The sequence below is a fragment of the Vipera berus genome (assembly GCF_964194415.1).
Source record: "Vipera berus genome assembly, chromosome: 3".
NCBI lineage: Eukaryota > Metazoa > Chordata > Lepidosauria > Squamata > Viperidae > Vipera > Vipera berus.
In genome coordinates this window covers 16668717-16685237 of record NC_138204.1, presented here as the reverse complement: position 1 = coordinate 16685237, position 16521 = coordinate 16668717, and the positions used below count along the sequence as shown (strand labels likewise).

Below are 16521 nucleotides of genomic sequence, written 5' to 3'. Positions count from 1 at the left end.
AGAAGACCAGGTTTTTTCCCCCCAAGACTTGACTTTTAAAATGGGACAGTTCTATTAGAGCTGATGAAGTTATGGTAATGGAAGCAGTTTGTTTGTTTGTTTGTTTCTTCCCAGATCTCTTTTTGTGGGTTGGTGGGTGGAGAGGTTGTTTTATATTTGGTGTCTCTTCTTTTCAAATGAAGATTATACCAGATACTCATCACTACTTTTGTCCTTCAAAGTATCTCCAGCACTCTGCTTACAATATTCTGATATAAAAAATTTAAATCCACTGTAAAAGTTTGCTGCGCATAGACCACAACCACAATTGTATAGCAAAGTGGACTGCTATAACAAGAAAAGAAAAAACCTTGAGGCTACAATAAATCAAGTAACGGAAGGGCACAATCAACAGCTCTGAATGTGCTATTTAATTAATGCTAACACACATTCTGGTAGAGAGAAGTTCCCTGAGGATGGGCTCCAGCACAAGTCTGAAAGCTCAGAAGACTAAACCTCTGGTCCTGGTGACCAACCCAGATTGGATCCTGCAGCATTATCCTGGGGCTGGTATATTTGCCTTCATTCGTTCATCATATCGTTTAGCCTCCAGACCCGTTGTCAGTTTTCTGCATTCTTTCTAGGGTGATTACATCTTTTTTGTATCATGGTGACCAGACTTTGATGTCATATTCCAAGTCTGGTCTCACCTGTGCAGTATACTAACACTTCATGTGATCATGAAACTATCCCTCTGTTGATGCATTAGCTGTTTTGGCAGCTGTGGCACACTGCTGGCTTATACTTAAGTGGTAGTCTACTTGGACACCTAGATCTTTCTCCCTGTTGCTACTGTTGAGCCATTCCATATCTGTGCATTTGGTTTTTCTTGCTTATGTGTAGAATTTTACTTTTTTCACCACTGAATTAAATTTTGTGGGATAGGGTCCAACATTCAGGTCCTCCTAAATATTGAGTCTATCATCTAAAGGGTTAGCTATTCCTGCCAGCTTGGTGTCATGCTGTAAATTTGATGAGTTCCCTTTCTATGTCCTCATCTAGATCATTTATGAAGATGTTGAAGAGTATTTGTATCTGATGCTTGTGGACAACATAATCCTCTTGGTAGTCATCCTGAATTTGTGTATTATTTGCTTACACATAGAAGGTTATTTTCAGTACTAGGCCCCGCCATTTTAAAAAGGAAGAGGGAAAATTCAGGTGTTGTATAAATCTAGCTGGCCATTTAATGGATTCCACTTACAGACCTTCATTTTCCTCTTTAAACCTTTCCAATTTGTTTTGATCAATAGTTCACACATGACTGCAACTGAGTGTCCTGAAAAAAAGCTTACTTTTGCACAGCTTTGGTAAGGAGGCAAAGAATTTATTAGAGGAGATCCTGTACAAAACAAACAATGGGATTCTCTCAGCAATTAGAGAAATTGAAGGACATTCCTGAGTTTTAGCAAAAAGAAAGCTTCACTGATGTAATAAGATAGATGCCCAACAGTTTCAAGCACTCCTATTCTTATCGCTCCCCACCTTTATTATTTCTCAATTTCCCAGCAACACGATAGTTTGAGAGACTGGGGAGAAACTCTGTCCAGAACAGGACTTATAGATTGCAACTTGCCAATCAAGAATTCGCTGTACACAATGTTGATGAATTTGGTAATGCCGATTCCTTAGCCAATTTCCTCACTGTTCAGATATCTGCCTTTTCTCCTCATTTCTCCTTGGAATGCAATTCACTCACCTCCAAATAATGTTGTTAATGCTTTAATCCTTATTTTTTTCCTGTAGGAGCTGGCTTTAGCTTTTTTCAGAGAGATTTTTTTAAACTTTGTCACGTAGATAACAAGTACTTTCCCCTGGAGATTCCAATAGCTGGCAAATTTATAATAATTGTTGGAGAGATAAACATATTGATCTGCTATAAGGTAGTTTCATGTATTTTTTTGGTAGGAGGGATGCCGAGTCCCAGAAAATGTAAAACTGCAGACTGTTTTTAAGTCTTGTTAGATCTACAAAATATGTTGGCTGTGATTGACACATCTCATTAGGTTCCACTTATATGCTACGGGTAGTCTTCGACTTATGATCACAAGTGGGACCAGAAGTTCTGTCATTAAGTGAAGCAGTCATTAAATGAGTTGTGCCCAATTTTACTACATTTTTGTTATGGTCATTAAGCAAATCACCATGATTATGAAATGAATCACATGGTTGTTAAGCGGATCCAGCTTTCCCCAGTGACTTTTTTTGGTGAATTATATTTGCTATATTTATTTTATGTGTAGAATTTTAATAAAGATGGTGGGGGGGTGAATATCAGTCCAACCCTACAAGTATTTATAGAATTAGAATTAGAATTAGAATTAGAATTAGAATTAGAATTAGAATGAATTGGAATTGGAATTGGAATTAGAAATAGAAATAATAGAATAGAATTAGAATTAGAATTAATAGAATAGAATAGAATAGAATAGAATAGAATAGAATAGAATAGAATAGAATAGAATAGAATAGAATAGAATAGAATAGAATAGAATAGAATAGAATTCTTTATTGGCCAAGTGTGATTGGACACACAAGGAATTTGTCTCCAGTGCATAAGCTCTCAGCGTACATATAAGTGTACATGATCATAAATCATGATTATAGTCATAAAAATACATTCATCATAAATCAATAGAACACTTAGTGATAGTCATAGGATACTAAATAAGCAATCAACATAAATCATACTAGGATACTAAATAAAACAATACAAATCATAAGATACAAGAAACAAAATTATAGTCATAAGAAGATAAGGAAATAGGTAATAGAAAAGATGAGAAGAATAATAGTAATACAGCCTTATTAGATAGATTTGACAGTGTTATGGGAATTAGTTGTTTAGCAGAGTGATGGCGTGGGGGGAAAAACTGTCCTTGGATCTAGTTGTTTTGACATGCAATGCCCTATAGCAGACATGTCAAACTCGCGACGTCACGTAATGTCGCCCAACGTATCGGAGCTTTTTCGCCATTGCCGGCAATGGGGTGGGTGTGGCTCCCTGATGACATATCCGGCTCGCAGGCCGGCAGTTTGACACCCCTGCCCTATAGCGTCATTTTGAGGGTAGAAGTTGTAACAGTTTATGTCCAGGATGTGAGGGGTCTGTAGATATTTTCACAGCGCTCTTTCTGGCTCTTGCAGCATACAGGTCCTCAGTGGAAGGCAAGTTGCTAGGAATTGTTTTTTCTGCAGTTCTATTATCCATTGAAGTCTGTGTCTGTCTTGCTTGGTTGCCATTCCAAACCAGACAATTATAGAGGTGCAGATGACAGACTCAATAATTCCTCTGTAGAACTGTTTTAGCAGCTCCTTGGGCAGTTTGAGCTCTCTTGAGTTGGTGCAGAAAGAACACTCGTTATTGTGCTTTTTTGATGTCGTTTTTGGTGTTAGGTGTCCATTTTAAGTCTTGAGATATTATAGAAGCTAGAAACTTGAAGGTGTCTACGGTTGATATCCTTATTTAATGAATGAAGATGAATAAAACGTTATATGGCAGAGAAAGCAAATACCTAATTATGGATCTGTGGTACAAGCTACATATATAATAATAATAATAATAATAATAATAATAATAATAATAATAATAATAATAATAATAATAATAATAATAATAATAATAATAATAATAATAATAATAAATAAAAATTAATAATAAAATAAGGAGGAGGAGGAGGAGGAGGAGTTGGAAGGGACCTTGGAGGTCATCTAGTCCAACCCCCTGCTCAGGCAGGAAACCTTATACCATTTCAGGCAAATGGCTGTCCAGTCTCTTCTTAAAAACTTCCAGTGTTGGAGCATTCACCACTTCCGGAGGCAGGTTGTTCCACTGGTTAATTGTTCTAACTGTCAGGAAGTTTCTCCTTAGTTCTAGGTTGCTTCTCTCCTTGACTAGTTTCCATCCGTTGCTTCTTGTCCTGCTTTCAGGTGCTTTGGAGAATAGCTTGACTCCCTCTTCTTTGTGGCAGCCCCTGAGATATTGGAACACTGCTATCATGTCAGCCCTCACCCTTCTCTTCATTAAACTACACATACCCAATTCCAGCAACCGTTCCCTATATGTTTTAGCCTCCAGTCCCCCAATCATCTTTGTTGCTCTTCTCTGTACCCTTTCTAGAGTCTCAACATCTTTTTTACATCGTGGTGACCAATGTAAAAAAGATGTTGAGACTCTAGGAAGGGTACAGAGAAGAGCAACAAAGATGAATCTAGTTTAGCTTAGGGTTTCTTTTTATTAGTAAAATATTTGCAATATGAATAATATATCTTTTACTTTCAAGGGCTACTGTTTGGAATTGTACCATATCATAAATAGTGTTTTTAAACAAACATTTTTTTTTCTTATTAAAGTGTGGGATCCCTTTTCAAGATGACGATGTAATTGTTCTTAATGGCAGTAAAGAGGACGTAGAGGTGCTAAAGAAAAGAATGGAGGAGCGAAGGCTGAAAAGTAAATTAGTGAAGGTAAGGTCTAAATATATTTTCTGAGGTTATGCATAGATACAGCGATAAAATAACAACAAAGTTGGCATGAAAGTTCTGGGATCTCGAACAATAGGGGTTACCAGGAACAATTCAGTTTTTACAATAATAAATGTCATTCCAATAATTGCTGCTGCCCAATAACACCGCTGTGTCCCAGTGGAGTTCATAATAGAATACTAGATTGTAATATAAATATCTTTTCAATAGTGGTTGAATAAGCAATTATACATGCTGAAAACATTGGGCTGTGTTCAAGACACTCAATATGGTTCATTGGCTTTCAGCCAGTACAGGTTCACAGCCTGTTAGATCCTTGACTACTTTTTCTCCAAAATTTGGTCCATAAAGAATGTAGCAGCTGTTGATTATCATAAAAAAAATCTGACCTCTATTTAGAGACAGAACCTTTAGTAAGCTGTATATTGCCAGCTTCCGGATTTCCCCAAAAATGAGCAATAAGATCAAATGGTATATGAAAAGTGGGGAGCAAAAAAAAAAATATATGGGTGGAGTTAAAGCCATGTCTGTAGTCAGCTCCATTATTTTCAGAAGGTCCCCTACGCCAACTTTACCCTATGAGGCCATTTTGTTGTTTTCAGTCCAGTCTAAAGAAGGGCAAGTTTTGCTGTGATTTACAATAGTAAATGTGGAAGAATGTTGAATTAATCTCTTGTCTTGTAATAATTTATAAAGTCTTGGATTATGCAACCAAACACAACATCCTAGCCATATATGGATTATGTATATCTGTATGTAATATCCTGGTTTTGAAGCCTAAAAGTGTTGATGGAGGCATTGTTTATTCAATATAATACTGATTCTCTTTCTTTTACTGGTCTTTTCACTCTTGCATCTTCATTTTTTAAAAAAAAATACTTCAGCACAATACCTATCTAACGACCTGTAGGTCGTTAGATAGGTATTATGTCTCATTTTTCCTATTCATTTTTGAAGACTGCATCAAAGAGAGGAAACAGAAAAATATGAATGTCAGAACTTAAAGAAATATACATCTTGAATTTTTGAAGAGACTGGTGAGGCTAGTCTTAAGATTTTACAGTTGACCCACTCCGACACATAATTGTTTCGTGTTATTTCAAAATACAAAATTGTTTAGAATCTTGTTAAGGTTTCAAGGTGCTGTAAGGTGCTTAGCAATCACACTGACCTCAATCAATAACTTTTAAGGTCAATTATTGACCTACTAAGGGGTGAGAAAAGGGTTTTAATCAAAAGCCATCTGCTATTAATTTTTTCTCTAGAATGAAAAGGTAACATGCCACCCAGTGGACGACAGATGATACAAGCATGTGGGGTTATCTTTCTCTCAAAACTAAATTTGCTTGACATATTTCTGTGTATACTGTTGGTACATTACTATAGTAATGTACTATAGTATGGTTTTTTTGAGTAGTTTTCTTCTTTTTTGAAAACTCCCAACAACTTATAAGAGACAGTTCTCTTTATTTTCAAACTCAAATGTAGCAACTGCCCTTCTTTGGCCCAAAAAGTGAAATAGACTGCATATCTTTCATGCTGGGTTTGCTCATTAGACCTATAAATGCCTTACTGGAATACTTGCAGAGCCAGAATGCATATCGGCAATACATCTGGATACAAATTTTCTCTTAGGTCAAACATGTTTCTCTCATAATTTTTTCCCAATACCTACTTATATATTTGCCTTACAAGAAATGTAAAGTAAAAAATGGACTTAGAAATATGTAGACTAGCCTTTAGCTGAGTAGATTGTGTAGTTTTCTAAGTCAAAAGCAAGGATGAATGAATGCATAAAGCACCTCTAAGCCAAGTGTATTCCTAGTTATCATATGAATCTTTGGATTTTGCCAGTCTTTGAGCTTCTTAAATCGCTTCTGGTTTGTTTCTTTTGTTTCAGAAATCCAAGAAACCTAAGGTAGCAGAGGCCATTGTGAAATCAGAAGCCGCTGAAGGTAAATTGTTTATATTGGGTTCAGTTATTAATGTGGAAATGAGATTGAAGATGTTATAAATCAAAATAAATAAAACGTATATTTTTTCTGTTATTATTTGCAATGATTGTGAGCTCTTTTCTTGTATAGAAATTAGAGCATATATTGAGGGAATCTGCAGAATCTTATTAAATTAACTGCTTTTTTAAAAAAAACTTTTCAGAGTACATTGAATCATAAATTAACCAAAAAGTTGTTTACACATAGCTATGCCAAAGAAGTTTAACCAAGGTTACCACAAAGATTATCAAGTTGCACAAATATTTATGCCTTTAGCTTTCCCATCTTTTTCTTGTTGTTGTTAGTTGCAAAGTCGTGTCCGACCCATCGCGACCCCATGGACAACGTTCCTCCAGGCCTTCCTGTCCTCTACCATCTTCTGGAGTCCATTTAAGCTCACGCCTACTGCTTCAGTGACTCCATCCAGCCACCTCATTCTCTGTCGTCCCCTTCTTGTCTTTCCCTCAACCTTTCCCAGCATTAGGCTCTTCTCCAGTGAGTCCTTCCTTCTCATTAAGTGGCCAAAGTATTTGAGTTTTAGCTTCAGGATCTGGCCTTCTAAAGAGCAGTCAGGGTTGATCTCCTCTAAGACTGACCGGTTTGATCGCCTTGCAGTCCAAGGGACTCGCAGGAGTCTTCTCCAGCACCAGAGTTCAAAGGCCTCAATTCTTTGGCACTCAGCCTTTCTTATGGTCCAACTTTCACTGCCATACATTGCAACTGGGAAGACCATAGCCTTGACTATACGCACTTTTGTTGACAGGGTGATGTCTCTGCTTTTTAGTGTGCTGTCTAGATTTGCCATGGCTTTCCTCCCCAGGAGCAAGCGTCTTTTAATTTCTTGGCTGCAATCCCCATCTGCGGTGAACTTGGGAGCCCAGGAAAATAAAATCTGTCACTACCTCCATTTCTTCCCCATCTATTTGCCAGGAATTGAGAGGGCCGGATGCCATGATCTTGGTTTTCTTAACGTTTAGTTTCCCATCTATTCAGATTTATTAGTGCTACAGGAAGTATACTGTACTTGTTAAAATGTGATAGTTGAATCTCTAGTTATGAGATTGGAAAAAAGTAGCTGCCAGGTTTGTGCCATTGGAACCTAACACAAATGTCCTCATTCTGCAAAAACAAGTAGGCAAACATTGACGCGCCTCCTCCTTTGCCCCTTCCTTTTTCTTTTAAAATTCAGCCAGTTATTCCTTCTCAAGATTAGCATGATGAAGACTTGTCTTCCTGTGTCAGTCACAAAGTAATCTAATTGAAATTAAAAGTTTCAGTAATAAAACTGACCCATTTTGCACCATTTTACATTATTATTATTATTATTATTATTATTATTATTATTATTATTATTATTATTATTATTATTATTATTATTATTATTATTATTATTATTATTATTATTATTATACAGATTCACTGAGTCCATCTCAAGTAAATGCTGCAAAGGATGCTACACAAACTGGAGAAAAGAGAAGCATTGCCTTCTGCAAGAGTTCAGGTTGGTGTAACATAATCATAATCATAGTAGTAAAGTTGGAAGGGACCTTGGAGGTCATCTAGTCCAACCCCCTGCTCAGGTAGGAAACCCTATACCATTTCAGACAAATGGCTGCCCAGTCTCTTCTTAAAAAACTTTCAGTGTTGGAGCATTTACAGCTTCTGGTGGCAGGTTGTTCCACTGGTTAATTGTTCTAACTGTCAGGAAGTTTCTCCTTAGTTCTAGGTTGCTTCTCTCCTTGATTCCATCCGTTGCTTCTTGTCCTGCTTTCAGGTGCTTTGGAGAATAGCTTGACTCCTTCTTCTTTGTGGCAGCCCCTGAGATATTGGAACACTGCTATCATGTCACCCCTAGTCCTTCTCTTCATTAAACTAGACATACCCAATTCCAGCAACCGTTCCTTGTATGTTTTAGTCCCCTAATCATCTTTGTTGCTCTTTTTCATTTCCAAACCTAATTTATAAATGCAGGTAGTCTTCGACTTACGACAGTTCATTTAGTGACCCTTCAAAGTTACAGTGGAGCTGAAAAAAGTAACTTAAATCTAACAGAATAACAGAGTTGGAAGGGACCTTGGAGGTCTTCTAGTCCAACCCCCTACTGAAGTAGGAAACCCTATATCAGGAACGTCAAACTGCCGGCTCGCAGGCCGGATGCATCACGACGAAACCGCACCCTCCCCATTGCGTTGACTGTTTTTCACAGGACCATTGCAGCAGGCCCATTGTCACATGAACAAAATTCAGATGCTTGTCAACTGGTTCATATTTATGATAGTTGCAATGTCCCGGGGTCTATGTGATCAGCTTTTGCGACTTCCTGACAATGGGCAAGTCAGATTCATTTAACAATCTTGTTACTAACTTAACAACTGCAGTGATTCACTTAACAACTGTGGCAAGCAAGGTTGTAAAATAGGGGCAAAACTCACTTAACAAATGTTTCACATAGTGACATAAATTTTGGGTTCAGTTGTAGTCGTAACTCGAGGACTGCCGGTACTCCATTCAATAGTATTACAGGTGAAGCTCTTGCAACCAAGGGTCTTCCTTCACTTTCATAAATTGAAAGATCAGAGTTTACAGAATTAAGTTCCTTTCTTACTGAGAGTACTTTCCCTAATGTTCTTAATCATGGTTAGGTGTTACGGGTTGAGTTTTAAACATACGCAAACTAACCAGGCTTCCACCTTAAGTAAAAATTGAAAGTGGAGTATGTAACTCCACTTTCTGGGCAGCTTGATTGAACTTGGTTCTTGGCAGATTAATTGAGCTGCTGTGTTGTAAAAGATTCCCTGTCATACCTCAGGGGACCAAACACTTGGGTTGTAAGTATTTCTGTGAAAAGTATATGTTATCTACATTTAGATAATTATAAAGATGATGATGATGATCATGTATCTTTACATGATTATCAAACTTTTTGGATAAAAAGCTATTCTGTCCTTAAAACAATATCGAAATACAAAAGTTTTTTTTAATTTTTTTTGGAAAACTAATACTTTCAACTAACCTAAAATTTGGGGTATGACTATTTAGTAGGATATATGTTGTTTATTTGTGTATACATACTACTTTATCCATGGAGAATTCACGTTCCCTATTTTCTTTGTCCTCTGTTCTATGGCAGTCAGTGAAAAAGCGCCATCTTTCTCTGGAAAAAGCATCCAAGGTGCATCAGAGCCTGTGAAGAGGCCCTCAGTAGCCAGTGAGAAATCAGAAGCCTACAAGTCTATTTTTACTTCTCACAGCTCGGCCAAACGCTCTAAGGAAGAGTCTTCCAATTGGATTACACACACCGCATACTATTTCTAAAACAGAAAATTGTATGATTTTGAGCGTGTCCTGCTTTTTTGCCACCTGTTGCTTTCTGCTTATAGGAGAAGCTTTTGTTATTGGAAATAGCGCTTTTTAATAAGAAAATAGCTTCAAAAACAAGCCAGCATAGTTTTGAACAGGACATAATAAAAAAGGTAGCTGAACATGGCTTTAAGTTTTTAAAGGGTAGCTACTTTGAATAAATGCTCACCATAAGAATGACTGTTTGATGTTCTTTTCAAAGAGGGCAACTGTGCTTATTTCAGCTAGGTCCTGCTTAATCTGAACAATTAGGCTGCACCTGAGTGCATAGGCACACTTGGTATCTTGTAAGTATTTTCTATCAATTTACCTTAGTGGGAGGTTTCAAAATTGTGAATGGAAAGATAGAAGCCAGCATTACATCACCCTAATTCTTCTCTAGATTTCTTACAGATGTCACGAGACATTTCCCCATCCTAGGGTCCAGATGTGAGATTAACTTAATAGGTCTTAGTCCTAAAGCAGATGCAAGAACGACATATCCAAGAATTTTTGTGGGGTGATAAGCCACAATCACACATTTACCTTCTTTATTCTAACTTGTTCATGTTTCTTGATAATAGCTCTTTTTGATCTATCTGATATTGTTAATTATTAAATTATAACCGTAATTCTGCAGTTTCTAAAAAGAGCAAACAGTGTTTGTAACATTCTGACACCTTGTATATTCAAATAAAACACAGTAATTGAGTAATTTGTCCTGCAATCTAGTATGTGATTCAGATTTATGTAGCTCAGCATAACTTTTTTTTTTAGACTTTGGATCAAAAGCATGGCAAGCAGAAGGAGAATACATAAATTTTGACCTCTGAACTCTTCTGCAAGCTAGAATCTGCAAAGAGTAGGACCATACTTTATTGGACGTTAGATGAAAAATATGAGACAGAATATTCTCTCATTGAACGCAGAGTTCTTGATAAGAATTGAAGCAATCTTGAATAGAGATGGGACATTCTGATGAAGATATTTTAATGTTACATTCCTCCAAATATTTTTTCCCAGAATCCTCAAGGCCTTAATGAAAAAGCCCTGCTTTCACGACCACTTGTCTAATTGCTTTGACAAGTGAGCGCACAAAGAAACCTCCCGTGTAGATCTTCAAAATGCTACTAGAAAAGACAGTCCTTTAGGTGGAATTAGGAGTTCAAATCCAAGACAATGTAGAGTGGATACAATATTTCATCAATGCTGCAATAGGGAGTATTGTCCAGAACTTAGAGTCTCTAGGGCAGACATGTCAAACACAAGGCCCGGGGGCCGGATCCGGCCCGCGAAGTGGTTTCATGCGGCCCGCGAAGCCATCCCGGAAACAGTGAGGGAACGGCCCCCACTGCCTTGGCCCTGGCCCAGAGACCCTTCTCCTGCCAGAGACCCCCAGATCTGTCCCACTCCTGCCCAGGCCCCCATAGGCACCCTTCATGCGAATGTTGTAGAGCTGGCCATGCCCAACCAGTAGGCCATACGCACTCTAGCCACGCCCACCCAGTAGGCCACGCCCACCCAGTAGGCCATACGCACTTTAGCCATGCCCACCCAGTAGGCCACGCCCACCCTGGCCATACCCACCCGGCCCCCTGAGGACAACCGCAATGCTGATGCGGCCCTCAATGAAATTGAGTTTGACACCCCTGCTCTAGGGCATGGGTGGGGAACGATGACCCTTTTATGACTTGTGGGCTTCAACTCCCAGAATTCTTGACCCAGCTATGTTGCTCAGGAATTCTGGGAGTTGACGTCCATAAGTCATAAAGGGGCCATCGTTCCCCACCTCTCCTTTAGAGTACTGTCCCATCCTCTTCCCCTCCATTTTAGAAATTGGAACACCCAATGTAATTCTGTGAGAAGTAAACACACACCATTGATCTTTAAGGCCTTTATTAGAACCAACCAAGAATGTACAAGTGAACGTATAAACTTTCAAGATGTCTTCTAGACAACTTGAGAACTTCTGCTTCGCTATGGGCCATGATAACATGATGAGATCCTCCAATTATGAAGTGATCTCCAGATTAAAAGATAGCAGTTCTCCCCTGCCTATTTGCCAGCTCCTGGAAGAGTCACATATACATCTAGATATCTGCCGAATCAGCATCTCCTTTTTAAGACAAACTACTAAGGACAGTGCTGTTCAGCAATGGAGGAGGAGATGTTGATTGGTTGTTAAGACATTGCTAGAGTTGCATTTGCACTATTGGGGGGCTGTCTTTGTGAATCCAGGAGGTATCCGCAGCTGAAGACTCAGTGGTCAAGCAGGATCAGAGAGACATCTATAGAACAGACTGACTAGTGGCAAAAGATATTTCTTTTGGAAAGAATAGGCCAGGGATCAGTTTGACAAAGCAGTTGAAACTCCTAAACATCAGAAGAGTGTTATTTTCCTCTTTTCCAATATAAGTAGCTGACTGAATGTATGAAAGAACATGTGAGTCAGAAAGAAAAAGTCAAAATGCAAAACAACAGCAACAACAAAACCTGTAAAGAAATATATGAATATTAAAAGTAACACAATCCATTTGAAAAGTATTGTTAATAATAAATTATTGTGATACAGAGGAAGAGTGAGAGAGTGTACATAAAATTCCGGTCCTTTTTTTATCCACCCCCTGACAACTATTTTCAATATTTTAATATTAATGTTATAGTAGTAATAGATATCCAGCTATGGATTTCTATCATAACCGGGTCATCTTGATCTTGGATTAGCACTGCTCAATTTTTTTGTCAGGACCGAAGGGCAGTTGAAATTGAGTTGTTCTAAAACTCATCCTATTTAATTTGGCAGGACTTCTTCAGTTATTCCTCATTAGTGTGTTTCCAGATGAATTAACTCATCGCCTCTTCTTGCCAAAAAGACAAAGCAGGCCATTGTGTGCTGTTTCCATAATGCCTTCCAACTCACATGACCATGCTAGCTGGGGATGATGAGAGCTGTACTCCTCCTATACATTTGAAGAAGGGACAGCACAAATAGAAACGAAAACAGTACTGCCACCTTGTGTTGGTTTCCAGAAGGAGCTTTTGAAAAATTTTGCAGGACTAATACAAGTGGGAATTTTGGACTGCCTAGCAATGATTCTTTGTATAGTTAAAAACTCGGGGAAAATGTCACAAGTTCTGGGATTCTTAAAAGCATGCACAAGCTATAAGACATTTGAGATGTTATCTCAAAGGTGTTTTTTTTAAAAAAGGCAACTGGACTTTCTTGGGGGTTTTTCCTTGAAAATGTTTCACTTTCCATCCAAGGAAGTCCAGTTGCCTTTTGAAAAGCACCTTTGGGACAACCATGACCTGGATGACTGACAAATTCCATAGACATTTGAGATGTTACTAATAATGACATTACCCTTAAGGTGCTTTTTTTGTTTCTTCCCCTAATATTAATAAAACTGAGTTCAAAATCAGACAATTGTGTTTACTATTTGGGCAACATTCCTACTATGTAAGTACCAGCTTCAGTGGCTGCAATAATTTTTGCCATTTTATAGACTTAATTAGTCATATTTGTCACACTCGGTTTGTCATATCATTTGCATAATATTTTTCTTTTTCTAAATTATTAACCCATAAAAAAAAACAATTTTACATCCTTGAGAATTTTCTCCCAGATCAAAACATTGTGCGGCTTTCTCATCCTGCTCTTTTCTATTTATAAATGAGCGCTTGACCTTTTCCTCTTGTTCTTCTCTTCCTTTTTTTCTTTTTGATTGTGAAGCAGAGTAGCTAATTTCTCGTTATAGAAGGCAAAAATGTGACAGTCTGATTCACAGTGTAGATCTATGTTTTGACAGTATCTCCTTAGCTTTTCTCCAAAGAGGAGGTTAATCTTTGAGAAATAATGTAAATGTCTGTTTATAGCTGGCTTATCTACCTTCTGGTTCATAGAAATGTTCAGCTATTGTTGCATCATAATTTTCAACACCCCCATCTCGATAGTGAGTGCTGGTAGAAATCGCAGCTTAGCCAGAAATAGTCTGTTTCCTAACAACAAAACTTCACTGTAAGCCTTGTTACAAAGTCGTGCTATGCATTGCTAAGCAGTATTAATTTCAGAGTTAGGTTAATCCATAATAAATACATTTTAAGACAACTGAGTGGAACGAAGGATGAGTTTTGCTTATAATCTCTTGCCCAACCACAGAAGTAGATGTCCAGAAAAGCTAAAAAGTCTATATTAAGAGCTATTTAAAAAGTATTCCATCGTGGTTTCCAAGACTGGACAGTAAAAGCGCTCAGTTATCACCTGGAAAATGCTAAATACTCGGTCAGAAATATTAGGCTGCTTACAAAAATGCAGCATACTTATGTTACAATGCAAAACCTCAGTAGTTGTTTCTGCATCCTTTTGTGTGTATGTGTGTGTGTGCGTGTGCGCGTGTGCCTTTCAGTCAACATTGGTTCCTGGTGGACTGCCTGAATTAACCCCTGCAGTTTTTTGACAAGATTTTCCAAAGCGTCTGGAAGTTGAATCATGGCAACCGGACGTTTTCTCTTTTTTGGTTTGAAATGTTTCACTGCTTATCCAAGTAGTTTGTTCAGGCTTCCTTGTTTTCCAAAGTGGTTTGCCTGCTTCCTAGGACTGAGAGAGAGTGACTGGTCCAAGGTCACCTAGCTTGCTTTGTGTCTAAGGCAGGGGTAGGCAACCTTGGCTCTTTTATGACTCATGGACTTCAACTCCCAGAAATCCTGAGCCAGCATGGCTCAGCTTGGAAACCTCTCCCTTTCCCCTCAGCATGGCTGGCTCAGGAATTCTGGGAGTTGAAGTCCACAAGTCATAAAAGTTCCAAGGTTGCCTACTCCTGGTAAGGCAAGACTAGAATTCACAGTCTTCCAGTTGGGGGGAATAAGAGAAAAAGAGTTTAACATAGCTGGCCACACGAGCCAATCTCACTAAATTGATCTGTTTGGTATCAAGTGAGTTGGTAGCTTTTGAGACCTGCTTCTCAAAAAAAGTGTTGGATAAACTTTTCGAGGGTCATCTTTTCCTAAATTTAGTCTAGATATTATTTAAAAATTAACATGCATTTTTAAAATTCTTTCAACCTTGATGGGTTATATTAGTTTATCAGATTTTATACTAGTTTGTTTTTCTCCTATGCTTAATGTGGTGTATAACAAAATGGTAAAAACTCGTGAAAGTCCAATTTTAGAACAACAAAACCTGCACCCAACTGAAAGTAATCAAGCTTATAGCATGAATCATAAGAAGTCTAAAAATATAACAGAAGTAGAAGTGTTTATACATATGTTCTCTTCTGCTTTGGTCTAAAAGCTCGAGAATATAAAAATAACTTACCTAGATCCAAAAATAAAATAGGCACTAATTAGACTACTGCCAAGAATATTCCATAAGGGAGCAGGAACCAAGACTTGTGGGCCTCTCAGTGAAAGTTTCCAGGATAGATTCTCTCTTTTAAGATCTTGATTCTTAGATCCTGACAAACAGGGAGACAACCCCCCACACATCTATATAAATAAGAAAGTGGTGTGTTCACTGAATCATAGAACTGAAAAGAACCATTTAAAGAACCAGATCCAATCACCTACTCATCTCAGAAATCTAAATTAAGCTGCCCCTGACTATGGCAACCAAGACTGCTAAGAAAATTATACCTGTCTAAACAACCTGCCTCTCAATCTCATGGGCAAGTCAACTTAACGTTGTCCCCATCTACCACTTCTTTTTTCTCCCCAGTGACATTGGTGGTCCTGCTGTTCCTTCTATCAGTCTGGAAGAACAAAAAAGTCATGAAAAGAGGTTAGCAGCTACTGGAAAGGAGAAGCAGCCAATAGAAGCTGGATAGATTCCAGTTAGTTCATCACACTTCTGTCACCATCAATGCAACACAAATCATGCAGCGGTGGTGTCAGGAAAAGATGGAAAGCACTCCTTCCACAGCAGTTCAGGAATGCCCTATGTTAACTGTGCTCAGCTCTGTCTGGGAATGAAAACAAAGATCATACAGATGTGCCCCTGAAGAATTGTTACTGAGTCCCATTCAAATGAATGTTAGACGATGTGTAGATGGGACCTAAGACAATTTTATGGGTGTACAACTCACTGGTTTCTATGAGTGGTGGAGATTCCCACAAGGTCAAATGCATCTCCAATGTAGCAAGATGAATGTTTTTCTCCTTTCATTGTCACGTTCCTAGCTGGATTATAGGATCAACATTAGTTCTTTCATAAGTGCTGTGGCTTAATTTTTCAGTGTTGAGGCGCCAGTTGCTGTCAGCATAATTTGGGATGGAAGAACAGTAACATACTCATCCACATAGTCAGCTCAGTGACAGGTACCAATTTAAAAGGGGGCTGCTTGTATTCTATAAATCCAAGTTAGTAAGAAAGCAAAACAGGAGCCAAAAGCTAGTTAACAGTGTGGGCAGAATTCACAAACAGAACAAAGCAACAACGATGCACAATAGAGAAATCCTACCTGGAGTCCAAGAGCTGCATGTAGACCCTAAAATCTTGGGGTTCATCCACCCAATGTCTCCCAAAATTAAATTTAAATTAATAAAAATGTATTACCCCAAACTGAATTTTAATATAAAGGAGAAGATCCTAAATGCATTATAGCAAGACAGCTACTTTCAATTTTAGTAACCTTATAAATGCAAATATGAATGAAATGATAAAGATAAA

The 16521-nt window shown here is 38.1% G+C and overlaps 1 protein-coding gene across 1 annotated transcript in view; it reads left to right on the top strand.

Moving 5' to 3' along the window:
• Positions 1–10568, top strand: part of RTF2 (replication termination factor 2) — a 53587-nt gene extending 43019 nt beyond the window's left edge. Inside the window, exons 6-9 of the mRNA XM_081324082.1 lie at positions 4393–4506; positions 6425–6479; positions 7933–8019; positions 9649–10568. Of these exons, the coding sequence (XP_081180208.1) occupies positions 4393–4506; positions 6425–6479; positions 7933–8019; positions 9649–9833 (441 nt within the window). The 3' untranslated portion in view covers positions 9834–10568. The remainder of the gene's footprint in view (positions 1–4392; positions 4507–6424; positions 6480–7932; positions 8020–9648) is intronic.
• The last annotated feature ends 5953 nt before the right edge of the window (positions 10569–16521 follow it).